Source organism: Andrographis paniculata, unplaced genomic scaffold (genome assembly GCF_009805555.1).
Source record: "Andrographis paniculata isolate CXL003 unplaced genomic scaffold, ASM980555v1 Contig32END, whole genome shotgun sequence".
In the NCBI taxonomy this organism is placed as follows: domain Eukaryota; kingdom Viridiplantae; phylum Streptophyta; class Magnoliopsida; order Lamiales; family Acanthaceae; genus Andrographis; species Andrographis paniculata.
The window spans coordinates 6,203,358-6,216,679 of NW_026137565.1; the positions used below are offsets into that span (position 1 = coordinate 6,203,358).

The window sequence follows — 13,322 nt, forward strand, 5'->3', positions numbered from 1 at the left end:
AGGTTACAATTTTCTATTTCCGTCCATTCCAAAACAAGGTTACCATTTTCTAATTTAGTAAATACCCTTTCAACTTACAATATATTACATAAATGCTATTATTTTTATATTACACCGTACTAATAGGGTATTTTTGTCTTTTTTACTACAATATAATATAATACTAATATTCAAAAATTTACGTGAAAAAACAAATAAAAGGTAGTATATTCATTAAAAATAAAAGGTAGACACCCAGTATTGGGGAATATTCTCATAGTGCCAAACTTTGCAGTCCAAATAAAGAAACACAAATATCATCCATTTAAAAGCCCAAATTTGATCCACTAAAATAACCCATATTTGTAAGCACGAATCTGATCCACTAAGAAGCCCAATATCAAATATATCTGTAGCCGTTAGTAGCATTCAAATCCAATCAAACAAATATTCAAAATCATAAATTAGATTTAAACCAAACAATTCAGTTAGTCAAAATAAATACTTGCAAATAAGTGGAGATGAAACAAATTTTAAATAAATAGATATACATTTGATCAATAACCAAAATTTCAATTAACTAAAAATATTAACAAATATTTTAAAAATAATTAATATATGTAAATACTTAATTTATAGTATAATATAACTACTAAGATTGAAAATTAAATATAATAATGTAAATAATCCCGATTCCCTCAATTAAGTATTAACCGAAAAATTCAGTTCAGTTGAAGCAATTTATTAGACTAATAATCTGCAAACGTGATTTCAGAACAACGCTTTTCTTGTTTAAACATTATTATTCAGACAGCAGCAGCGGACACAATTACAAAAGACAGGACTGTTATGCACACCACATACTCATCATCCATCCTTAACTAATCCATGTTAGAGATAATACATTACAATACAAAACAGATCTTCTCATTGTGTGATTGATTTCATTTCATGCATAGTTTACCAATCCCCACTGCTCTTCTCATTGTCATCATCTCCATAGAGCCGAAACAAGCTGAATGCCGATAACCCCGACAGTATTACCATGGAGAGGCTCACCACCACCGCGCTGGCCACGCCCTCCCCGACCTGGTTGCAGAATTTCCCATAGAAACTGCACGTCTTCATCCACTGCAGCTCAGTTTGTCCAAACTTCGCAAACACCGCCGATTGCACAGAAGCTGCCACCGCTGCCATTGTCAAGTAGGCCATCACCTGTAGGAATCAACAACAATTTTCAGGAACTCAAATTTAGTATGTTTTGAAAAGCTTTAGTTTTTCAGCAGGCAACAACAAAAATGGTTCTTGACTAAAAGGGTCTTTCAGGAGAAGTAAAATCAAGAAACCAGGGGGGGATTTTCTTTTAACCTTAAAATTCCCAAATGCAGACAGCAGATAAAACAGGAAAAGGTATATTCAATTTCTAGAAGACCTGATCTCCAGAGAAAATGGCCCAACCCAGGGGCTTGTTGAACAGCACACTCCCTCTAACCATACTCACAACACACCTCAAAAGCTGGAGAAGTGAGTATGCAGCTGCTATTCCATTGGCTACCACCAAGAAACTGCAAGAAATGTCAAACTTCCTCAGATGGTCCACCATTATTGTAGCACTAGTAAGGAGAGAGCAGAGGGATCTTACACAAGGGCTTTCATGTCTGTGAACTTGGCCTTCTTCTTTATTGTGAAGAACTCCCTCACCTGAGTGTCGGTTCCTATGAGAACAGCTGCAAGAATGGCTAAAACACAGATGACACATCTCAGAACCAACTCTGCAAGCTTCACTCTCCTGTCAATCACCTTCAGATTGCTCACATGGTGATATACAGGAACGTGGCCTGGACTCACACCCACACCAAGATAGCTCATCTTCCCACACCATAAACAGACCTCTATATTTTTCAAAAGTGATGTTTTTTCAGACAAGCTGAGAAAAAAAGGCAAGCAGTAGGAAGAGAGTAGCTCTACTTGAACTAAATGTTTTTACCTACCTGTATTCCAACAGTTAAGGAGAGACACCTCATGGATGTACTTTTATGAATTTCCTTTTCTATTATCTTTAAAAAAATAATTTTTAAAAAAAAACTAAAAATAGAGAAACATTCAACCACTATTCTTTAGTGATGGAGTTATCTAAATTATTGAACGAGTGCCCAAGTTCACAAGCTATAGGTAACACCAGAATTGACATAAAGGAATCAATATATCTATTTTTGATAAAATGGGATTTCAAATTTATAATCAGCATGGCAAAAATCTAAAGAGAGGACACTGTTTCATAAATTGATGGAAGCATTGAGTAGAGGCTAATGAAACATTGAATGAGGGTTAGTTACTCACATATATAGGACAACATTTATGAACAAAGACCTAAGATTCAGGACTGTTCTCTGGCAAAGGGGCAATTCATCAAGCTCTACAGAAAGACAGAGATTAAGGGAGTAATTATATTTAAGTGGGACAGGTGTATTTTCACCTTGATTATACATCTCTTACCTAATTCAAGGTAGTGCAGCACTGGGATTCATGATGACCCATTGCCCATTCTTGCTTGTTTATTCAAGAGAGAGAGAGAGAGATTCACTTCCATATGAACACATGTTGGACTAAAGGACAAAAGATGCCAAAAGGCTGAAGTTTGGTTACATTGTTCTAATAATGACTAAAGTGACCATAATTGTTGTGTTCCATAATTCACATACCGACCAACCAACTACTAATAATCAAACTTTAATGAGAATAATACGTCTGGAATTCTGAAGTAATCTCTGTGCCATTAATTAATCAGATTGTGAAAGAAGTGGCATGCTAATTAAAGATAAGAAAATGATGGCTTATCTTACTTTGTAATGAACTTAATTCTTTTAAATTTCAATCCAAAACTGCCCATTCCAAAGCAATAGTGGAATTAAGGTAGTAGGTATGTGGTCACAAAAGCAAAATGTCATCATTACAGCACTTACCAATTCATTCACTCAGACAAACTACTAGGAAATTTTATATCAGACACTTGTCTCTCAGTAAAAAAAAAAATCACCAGAGAACCTGATATCCTATCAGAGGACAAGCAGAATATGCATCAAACAGAATATGAAATTTTTATATTCAATAACAAGCTCATTGATTTTAGAAGCAAGCACAATCAGGAAACATAGAATGGCAATAAAAGATAGAGCTACATTTGCATCCACACAAGTTGATCAACTTGTTTCCTAATCTTTAAGAAAGGAGGAGAACAAGCAGATTGGATAGAGACAACACACAGTTAAAGTTACAGTGTCATATCAAGTTAAAAGATTTAAACATTTTACGTACAGAATTAAGGAAATCCACCCAGAGAATGAAGATCAGTTGATTGAGCCTCTGCCTTTGAAGATGTGTTGCACATGTTCTTGAGTAGGTCCTGGATTTTATTATACATCTGCAAATGGTCACTCCCTCCTGCATTTTGATGTGATGTCCTCGAACTTTCCTGAAGTTTTATCGTCTCGAACAAATATTGCTTCTCAGTTTCAGCCTCTTGCAGCCGCTGCTTGAGATATCTACTTTCATAGTCGTCTTCTTTCTCAGTCTTGGCAAGTGCAATTCTCTGGAGCCTCTCAGCTTCCCGCAGGGCCTCATTGGCCTTGAGTTCAAACATATCAGCCTCAGCCTGTTTAAGCCTCACAATGCTTTCAAGTTCATCAATTTGTATCTTCTTTTTCTGCCTTTCCATCTTAAGATCGGCAACTTCCCTAGCCTTATCCTTCAGCTCTTGCTCACATGACTCTACAGCTAGGCGGGCCTTTTTGACCATCCTCATCTTCTCATCTGCAACGGCTTCCATCTTTTTCACAGCTTCCTGTACTACATCAGCTATATTGTTAAACGCTTCTTGTGGGGATATCATCCTCCCACCTTCTGTAGTTTCTCGTTGTTTTGAGGAATCACGCTCAAGCTCTGCAGAAGATAACAGAAAAATAAGATCTCTAGCTTAGAGAGAATACTTTTTATCGACATCTCTAAACATGAACAGAAATATATACACTAAGAAAACATTGGACAATGGAATGCGGAAGAGGTGTAATTGAATATATAGAACCAACAAACACAATGAAATATATACCTACAATATAAGCTTACCCTGAAAGAATGTTAAGATAGCTTTACAAGGAATAGGTTCTGATACCCCACTTTTCAATTTTTCAATAAGCTCTTCACTTTTTCGCAAAAGTTCCTTGCCCCTAGGATCCTCACTCCGGCAGAAAATTCTTCTTACATAGTCAAGTTCTCTAATTGAAGCATCCCTATCCCAGGACGGAGCACAATGCTGGAAAACATCTTTTACCCACCCTAACAACTCAGATGTCCTACAGCAAGCACGGCACATAAAAATCATCTCGGCCGAGTATACCCCATTTTTAGCCCAAGGAGCCATGCCAACCTGCCCTTTTCTAATAGCACAGTCGGTGTGAGTCCAGTGAGAACACAAATCACATCCAATCCAACGGCATGTGTTGACCTCAAAATCAAATTTAGTGCAAATCACACACATGCAATGACTGCAGAAACCATTTTTCTTTGAGCACAACTCACAGGAACAGTCGTCTGCAGGTAAAACACTCTCACATGCTAGGTTTTTACATCTCTTGTATAAGAAAATATCAATAAGGGAAGCTTGAGAGAGGCTGACATTTGGAAGTAAAAATGCCTGAATTCCAGTTTTCATAGCCACTAGAATCTCGAGCTGGATTCTGTGTGCTACAGTCAGTGTTTTCTCCGACAAATCAACCCTACTTTGGACCATCTTTTGCAGAGAAAGGAACTCTTCTCTTTGGTGAGAACCACCTAACCCCTCAAGTAAGGCCCGAAGCTCATGTTTAAACTTGTTCAAATACTCATCTGGGAGATTTTGCATTGTTTCGGCTATAACATCCACTCTTTCTCTGGCTATATCTTGCAGAGACAAATTGTCTGATCTGGAAATATTCCGAATAACAGAGTGCTCAGCAATACCATCCTCAGCTTCTTTATCCTTCTCTATTTTTTTTGCTACCAAGGCATCTGCAGTGGGCCAGGTTTCTCGTGAACTGGCACTTTCCGATGGGGCTTCACGGGCCTGATCAGCGCCAAGCTCAAGAAGATTCGCAGACCTGCTAGCATCTGGGGAAATTAATGAAAGAGAGGTTTGAAGTCCCCCTCCTCCAGGCCTTGGCTGTTGACGAGGAGGCAGCATTGAGGATTGGTTATTGAAACAAGATCCTGAAGATGTTCCCATACAGAGTACACTTGACAATCTAGTCTCTGGAGGAGTAAAAGAACCACAATCAATTGGTTATATGAGTATGTAAGTATGCAGTTTTAAACCTCAATCTTCTACTTTTAGTAAAGTCTCTACAGATTGGAAAATGTGCATTTAGATGAAAAAAACCAAGCTTCTAGTCAAAGAAATGCTCAATTCATTTAAAGTTTGCATTGCCCTCCTATTTCAATTTGTGGTAAGCTTTGCAGGTTGCAGTAAATTTTTCTCATGTAACTCAATAAGATGCTTTGAGATAGCAATCACCACAAAAGGAGCCACAGACAAACAAGAGTCGAAAAACAATATCAGATACACAAACTACAAAGAGATACCACTCAAGCAATCCACCTTAAAGGAAAAGTCAAGGATTTTGAAAACTAAGCTCAAATTTGCTGAGCAATATATAGAACAGACGACATAATACGGAAAAAAAAAAAAGTTGGAATTGGCAACGGAAACATAGATTAATGACCAGCAAATGATGGGATGCACATCAAAATAGAGGCAAGATAAGCAACAAAGCTTTTCAAAGCTCAGAACAAAATCCTACTAAATGAACATACAAAAAACTTTCAAACAATAAGAAGCAGAGAAACAAACAACGCAATCACAGAGAAGATCTAAACTACTTAGATTGAAATACGCACCAAGAAACACGAAAGAATGCAAACAAAAATTATACAGGGATTCACCTGAAAGGGAGGCTCATCTGAAGGAATTCAAACTGAATCACGCAACCTGATCCGACATTCACCCCGCAAGCCCTATAGCAAATTCGATCAGCCCGCAAGTCTTCGGGTTTACTTGTTTGGGCCGTTCGAGGACGAGAAAAAAAACAGTAAAGTGGTACGAATATTGCGACCGGGACGGCGGGTTGAAGGTAGTCGGATCAAAGGCGGCCCCACCGAATGCAACGTTCTCATTTTTGCGTGTTGACTTTTTCCTCTCTCCCCATTTCCTCTCTCTATTTTGCTTCGTTATTTAAAAGCTACAAATTATTTACTTATAATAATAATAATAATTTTGTGGGTATTATTAAGCTGGATATTGAAATTTGAAGGACTATTTGGGTTGCTATATTGGGCCAATATGGGCCTCTCTATTTCTTCCCATTCCCATGCTCAATTTCCTTTTTAGAAGATTTGTCGAGTCAAAAAGACTTTCTATTGTCTTGATTCTTGAAAACGTTATTTGGGAAGAGATTGGATGATTTGTAAAAGAATTAATCTTTGTTTAATTATTTTATATATAAAAAAAGAAGATAATATATATATTTTTGAAATAGTATCAAATTTACAAAATATCGTAAGTCTTTCAAAAGTTCATAGGATAATAAGATTTATCATAGTGAATTGATTATACAGATGGCTTCGTAGTAAACATTGCAAAACTGAATTTACACGATTAATACAACTACTATACATATATTAGTCGGATCAAAGTTATATTAAAATTGTTCATAATTGTAATACACACCCAAAGTGGATTTGTTTGTTTTGATTGTAAGCACAGACAATGATTTCATCACAAAAGTTATGTCTTCATGATGATATATAATGGGAACAAACTGACACTGTCCGGATCCCATATGATCAATCAATTTCACAGATTTATATCTAGAGAGAGAGAGAGGCAAAGAACAAAAACACAGCTGGTGATTTCACAGGCGAAGAGAGGTATCGACATCAGAGCCGCCGGAGGTTCCAATCTTGATTGGAGAAGGCGAAGAAGTAGGAAGCAGTGGCAGTGGCAGTGGCAATGGTTCGCCATCGAACCAGAACGACGACCTGGAAATAAGATTCAATGATGGGGGTGGGGCCCTCGTTATCGTCTCCAGGGAACCCGCTTGGCTGAAGTAGTTTTGTGCAGGAGGATGATCAGGTTCAGGCCACAGGGACAGGGACAGCTGGCAATTCTGTGTCATCGTCTTAGGTGGACGAAACCCTAATTCTGCGGCTGCAGCAGGTCCTAGAATATAATGATTGTGTAGCGATGATGAAGGAGAAGGAGGAGTGGGAGATCTGATCTGATCAGATTCGGACAATAACATCATTTTGAGAAGTTCCTTCTCCTGCCTCAATTCCTTCATTTTCTGGAGCTGCCTGAACCTCTCTTGCAGTAAAGCAATGGAGGACGACGACAGAACCACCCCCCCACCTGCTGCACTGTAACCATGATGACGATGATCAGCAGCACTAGTACTCTCCATGACCATTTTTAATTTAAGACAGACAGACAAACTACTTAATAAGCAAATCAATTCTTGGTAGGTGATATCAAGATCATGCATGGTATGATTGAATAAGATGAATTTATATAGATACACGCGTGTGTGTGAGAACAAATAAAAAGGGGTTGGGGTGGGGGAGGGGGGGGGGTGTATAGATGTCGTCCTTATTTCGGGGATTCCAAGAAAAGAAGAGAGAATCGGATGGTGATGCAGAAAATACAAGAAGAAGAGGATAGGAGGCCAATCTTAGTGGGGGGAGACCCCAATATAATACCAATTATTGAATATGAAGATGAAGATGAAGATATACAACAATAATAATAAGAATTAACAAGAAAATCCAAGAGAGGCGAGGTTAAAACCCAGAACTAGCACATGGAAGGATGTGTTTGGAGGAATATATGTTAGCCTACCTAGCTAGCTACCTACCTTGTCCTACCCTCCTCTCCATGCCCTAAATTAAAGCAAAAGTCCCCCCACTCATAATTTGTTTTGCTTTGATAAATCCCCTTTTTTTCCCACTCTTCTTTTGCTAGTGCTAAAGTGTTGTCTGAATCTGTGCTCATGATGCAGTCTTCCTTTTTGTAGGATTGAGAGGAGAGGAGAGAGAGAAAGTTATTATATATATATATATGTGTGTGTGTGTGTGTTGTGTGTTTTGTCATTCAAGAATATATACTGTTAATTGCGATAATGGGCAGCACTGTGATGGATTCATGGATGGATCGACATCTTTATATATATATATAATTTTTTAATGACAGAGATTCAAATTGTCTAACATTCTCCTCCATCTTGTAAAACAACAAAACATTCTCTCTCGTTCTCAGCTCCCCCTCGAGATTATATACATATGTGTCTGGCCGGATGCTCTTGTCTTTGTGCTGTTGGAAGTGAATGGCATGCTGCAATGAAAGCTGCTGATGTTGGGACACATATAAATATATATATATATATATATATATAATACCATATGCTTCTTTTTCATTTTTTATGCATGGACCCAACCCAACCAATCTGTTTTATTATTACTGGGGATTTCCAACTTTGGACTATTCCGAGCTAGTCCAAAGCCTTACATATCTACATTACATTACATAGTAATATTTTTTTAATTAGCTGCACAGTGCCCGACATATCATATCATATCATCCTGATATACACTAATTTTTAACAAATTAAACTCTCTACTTCCCCTGTCAGCTGGAGACAACATCCCGTATGCATTTGCTGACAATCTTTCCCAGCCAATCCAAAAGGCACGAAATAAGGCCGACGAGCAAGCACACGCCCCATACCTTCCATTTCAGCCCCGCCCTTTCCGCCGCCGCAAATCCCGCCTGAGCCACCACGGTAAGAACCAGCGCCGCCCAAAACCAGCGGTGCCGCCGTGCATGACTCAGCCCACTTAAGATGTTCTTCTTCTCAGGCTCTCTAGCTATAAATTTATTAAACGCCTGGCAGAGGAAGAATCCATTGTATATCATGGACTTCACACGATCCCCATCTATCCCCATCATCACTTCTCCTCTATGCTGAAGGGCCACAAAAACGGTCGTCTGGTAAGATGCCTGGATCGCAATATTCCTCCACATTCCCTTCGTTATCAGCTTCTGGGATAAAGCACTCGTCACCTCATCTGTCTCCGGCGCCGGCGGCGGCCCCGTCAGCAGGGCCAATCCACCGAGGAATGCGACCACGAGATTCAGCCAGAAGAGCTGGAGGGCAGTTATGGGGGCGTCCCCGAGAGCAACTGTTGCAATGAAGTTAATTGAGGAGCTGGAAATGGCGAAGATCAGCTGCAGCTGGATGTACTTCCGGACATTCTCTAGGAAGCATCTCCCGGCCTCGACGGCGCTCGCCACCACGCCTAAGTAGCAGCTGTCGAGGATGTTTATGTCTCCGAATTCGCGGGCAATCTCCGAGCTCCATGCTCCAAACGTGATCCCTATATCGGCTTGCGCCAGCGCCGGAGCGTCGACAGTTTGCTGCGCCATGAATGCCACCACTTGGCCTTTCCCTTGCAAGCATTTGATCAGACCGATCTTGTCGGACGGTAGACAGTTCCCCAATATGCATATCCTTTCTACCCTGTCCATCTTCTCCTCCTCTGTCCAGTCACTGAACTCCTTCGCAGTGAGCATCAGGCTGCCGGGATCATCAGGATCAAGAACCCCACCATTTTTCAATACTTCGACATCATCCCCCGAGACAATTACAGTTCTAATCCCAGCTGATCTCAGTTTCGACATTGCTGTTCTTGTCGCCGCCCTCTCTGTATCCTTCAAGCTCGCCATTCCCATGTAACTTATGCCGTTCGATTGGATTGGCCATGTGTCGCATCCGTTTAAACGTTCTCTGGCATATGCGATCATTTCTTCTCCGTCGATTAGCATGCCATCAATGGCCTGATCAAGCACCCTCCTCTTGTCACCATCCAGTTCCTTACTTTCCCCTCCAATGTCGTAGTAGTGAGAACACAAGCACAAGATGTGCTGTGGAGGTCCTAAATAAAAGCAGTACCTGCTCTGCTCTTCCTCTTTTGTCACGACAATCTGACAGCATTGCTGGAAAGGATCGCAGCATTCGCCGCTTATAATGCTGCATTGCTCCCCAAAAGACGATTCTTCTTTCATCCCCCAAGTTGTCTCTGCCCAAGAGATTAGCTGATCCAATTTTGGGTCGCAACAACCACCTCTTCGACGGATCAAAAACAGAGTGCGAATGCCGTCGCATAAGCCTTCAAGCACATCAGACGCCACAACAGAGCTTTCGCTCACTAATTCTCCCCCAACAAAGAACTTGTCAACAGCAAATTCATGCTCTGTTAGCCCACCGTGTTTATCCGAGCAAACTGTCGTAACCGACGCCATCTTCACACAGGCTAGGTATTCTCTCATCGAAGCTTTGTAGGCTAACGCTTTACGGTTCAAGATCATGATGGCGATACAGATGACAAAGGGCAGGCTTTCCATTATTCCAAGAAGTGAAACACCTAATAGTGTTGTAAGAATTCTTGCGGTCCCTTTCGACTTGGTAAAGATCCTTTTGATCTCCTCTAGTATGGTCTTTACTCTTGTAGGTTCTCCCTTTGGATCTGGCATGTATGATCCATTCCCATCATCTAACTTTCCTGCCTTAAACCGAAGAAACAAAACAACGATGATCAGGATGGCTATAAGCAGCCCAGTATAGTGTATGCAGGTGTTCACCTTATGGAGGCAATCCTCTAACTTGAACTTGTTATCGGATTTAACAGCATTATTGAGCATCTCTCCCCACCCGGTGTCTATGCCGATTGCTGTCACGATCATCTTAGCATCTCCATTTATCACTCTCGAAGGATACAGTATGAAGGGATTGAGGCCATTAATGGTGGATTGATGATATTCCCCGACTACCTCGAGGGATTCACCATCGACAAATATACCATCCGCCGGGACCTGATCACCCTTTCTTAGTACTACTATGTCGCCAATTCGAAGAGCATCTGCCAGCACGAAGACAGGGCAACCATTTCTGACTACTCGCACCTTTGCCATCTCCCAAAGATTCTCCAATTTGTTGCGCGACATCCTTTCCCCCCAATAATTGAGCGTAGCCGGAAAAACAACGATGGCAATGGCGATTAAAAATATGACTGCACCGTCATACCAGCCTTGGGCTAAGCCGTCTTCTATGACGCCGGATATGAAGGAGAAAATAGCAGCAATGGAGAGAAGGAAGAAGGTTAAATTCTTGCAAGCGGCAAGGAGGGAGTGGAGAAACATGGCCGTGGCTTCAATTATCTGACCAGCTGCTCCCACGGATTGTGCGATGATCTCTGCTTCGTCAATGGAAATTCCGTTCAGGAGATCGGTGTTCAATGCTTCTGCAATTCCGCTCACTCCACCATACCTGTGGAGGTCGTCGAGCTTCTTTCCCCTCACGATTTCGTTGATGTTTTTCAACTGGAGTCGGCTATTCTGCTCGCACTCGTCGGCGGAGGCCGACGGAGCACTGAATATCTCCATCGGAACCTCCGCAGCCGGCGCCGCATCGCCGGAACCCTAATTGATCAGACAATAGGATGCTCTACAGAATGAAGGCTATTGTCGCATAATCTGATCATTTTCACACGAAAACATATGGACAATTTACCTGAATCAACAGTTGCTGGTGATCGGAGCTTCCTATGACGCCATAGTCAGAGTGAACATCGGCAGCTGCAAGTTTGAAACGTGTAGCAGAACGATTAAGCAAAATGATTCTGAAAAACATCTTTCTCGCAGCAGCATTGATGTCGGTCGTGGTGGTGGTCGTCGTCGTCCCAGCAACTTCTTCGGCCAATTGAGGATCCAAAAAGGATTTCAGCTGAGCTTCCATATCGAAAACCTCATTCTCCGCCGAATCCATCGCAGATAACAACACAACAAAGGATCGAAAGGTACAGACAAGGATATAAAAAACTGAGTCCTACACGAAACAATTTATAAACACAATTCATCACAAGCGTTCAAAGGAGATTGAAAAATGGAATCGAACAAACACAGGTTTCCAGGAAGCTCGGGAGAAACTTCCTGCCTCCGATTTACAGACGTCAGTAACTGATTCAATAACGCGTCGGACCGGTATCACCAGTCAATGCACGCTAAATAGCGCATGGAGATTCACCAGATCAGTTGGATTTTACTGATGGAACCAACCAATTTTCAACTCAACTGCACAGTCAGTGTGAGTGTGTCATCTTGCTTGCTTCCCTTCCCAACTCTTCCCAAGTAATTGGCGATGGGTTCATGCAGTTTTCCTCCATGGTAACGTTGCTCACTAGTTTTTGCCTTCCTAATCGCAAGTGAAGGAAGGTTCCAGGAAATATAATAAAGACTTAAGAAATGACCTCAGACGCAGTTTGATCCTACTCAGCAGGATCAGCTCAAAATTGGCCATGGCTATGGGGATGGCTTCCCCTGCTCTTCCTGCTTCAGTTACTCATCAACTGTATATTAATTAAAATGACTCGAGTCCGCTCTGCAACCTCAGCAAAAATAAAATTATTAGGTTGCGTTTTTGTTACGGATTGGGTTTTTAATTAAAAATAATTTATTTAATTAATATTTTGATCTATAAAAAAAATTTAAATATTAATTATTATACAAAATATAGTAATTAAGAATAAATAATAAAAATATTTCAATTCTTATAAAATAGAATATAGGTAACTTAAATAAGTGATGATCTGGTATGTGAGAATAAATTTGTAATTATTTTGTACTGATAAATATAATAACAAAAACTGAATATAACTCTTCTTGTTGATGGAGTAAAAATATATATAAATAATTATACACAAATAAAATTTAGGTTAAATTGCACAAGTTTTATGAAATTGCACCAAATCACGTACTCCCATTCGTGGTTTTATAAACTTTACAATTTTAAAAGTATAGAGAATTTAGTGCAATTTCATCGAACTTCACGGTGAATTCTGCGCAATTTAACCTAAAATTTAAAAGAAAAACAAATAAAACCTTATGTTTCTTATTGTCATTCACAATATATTTAATAATTAAAACATTGTTTTGTGTTTGTTTACATTGTCTTTTTATCGTGGCACAATTCATCACAAATACTATCTGCAAAAATATAAATTATATACATATATTTTTTTATTCACTCAAAAAAATAATAATTCAATACTATATATTATTTCTTTATATTAACCATACAATTTTACATATCTAAATAAAAAGAAGCATTCAAGACAAATGATTGGAATACAAAATTAAAATTAACTCCATAATATATTACTTAGAAATATTATAATATGGATTTTTATTGACCTATTCACATGGT

General features: G+C 39.7%; 3 protein-coding genes across 5 annotated transcripts; all 3 read right to left on the minus strand.

Moving 5' to 3' along the window:
• Window positions 1-745: 745 nt before the first annotated feature.
• LOC127247342 (CASP-like protein 2B1) lies at window positions 746-2,086 on the minus strand. Its single transcript, XM_051269172.1, has 3 exons — window positions 1,622-2,086; window positions 1,412-1,544; window positions 746-1,194 (listed from the first exon to the last, which is right to left on the minus strand). Exons 1-3 carry the CDS (start codon window positions 1,846-1,848, stop codon window positions 940-942), a joined length of 615 nt encoding a protein of 204 aa, XP_051125129.1. The 5' UTR covers window positions 1,849-2,086; the 3' UTR covers window positions 746-939.
• Window positions 2,087-3,120: 1,034 nt separating this feature from the next.
• LOC127247341 (OBERON-like protein) lies at window positions 3,121-6,190 on the minus strand. Its single transcript, XM_051269171.1, has 3 exons — window positions 5,953-6,190; window positions 4,102-5,262; window positions 3,121-3,918 (listed from the first exon to the last, which is right to left on the minus strand). The coding sequence occupies exons 2-3, from the start codon at window positions 5,234-5,236 to the stop codon at window positions 3,299-3,301; spliced, it is 1,755 nt and encodes a 584-aa protein (XP_051125128.1). The 5' UTR covers window positions 5,237-5,262; window positions 5,953-6,190; the 3' UTR covers window positions 3,121-3,298.
• Window positions 6,191-8,494: 2,304 nt separating this feature from the next.
• Window positions 8,495-12,402, minus strand: LOC127247343 (calcium-transporting ATPase 12, plasma membrane-type-like). 3 transcript variants are annotated; one of them, XM_051269174.1, is made up of 3 exons: window positions 11,631-12,402; window positions 10,703-11,539; window positions 8,495-10,627 (listed from the first exon to the last, which is right to left on the minus strand). In XM_051269174.1, the coding sequence occupies exons 1-3, from the start codon at window positions 11,883-11,885 to the stop codon at window positions 8,690-8,692; spliced, it is 3,030 nt and encodes a 1,009-aa protein (XP_051125131.1). In that variant the 5' UTR covers window positions 11,886-12,402; the 3' UTR covers window positions 8,495-8,689. The 3 variants fall into 3 exon arrangements, with proteins under 3 accessions (XP_051125131.1, XP_051125130.1, XP_051125132.1); XM_051269173.1 differs by having other exon boundaries at window positions 8,495-11,539; window positions 11,631-12,401; XM_051269175.1 differs by having other exon boundaries at window positions 8,495-11,564; window positions 11,631-11,716.
• Window positions 12,403-13,322: the final 920 nt, after the last annotated feature.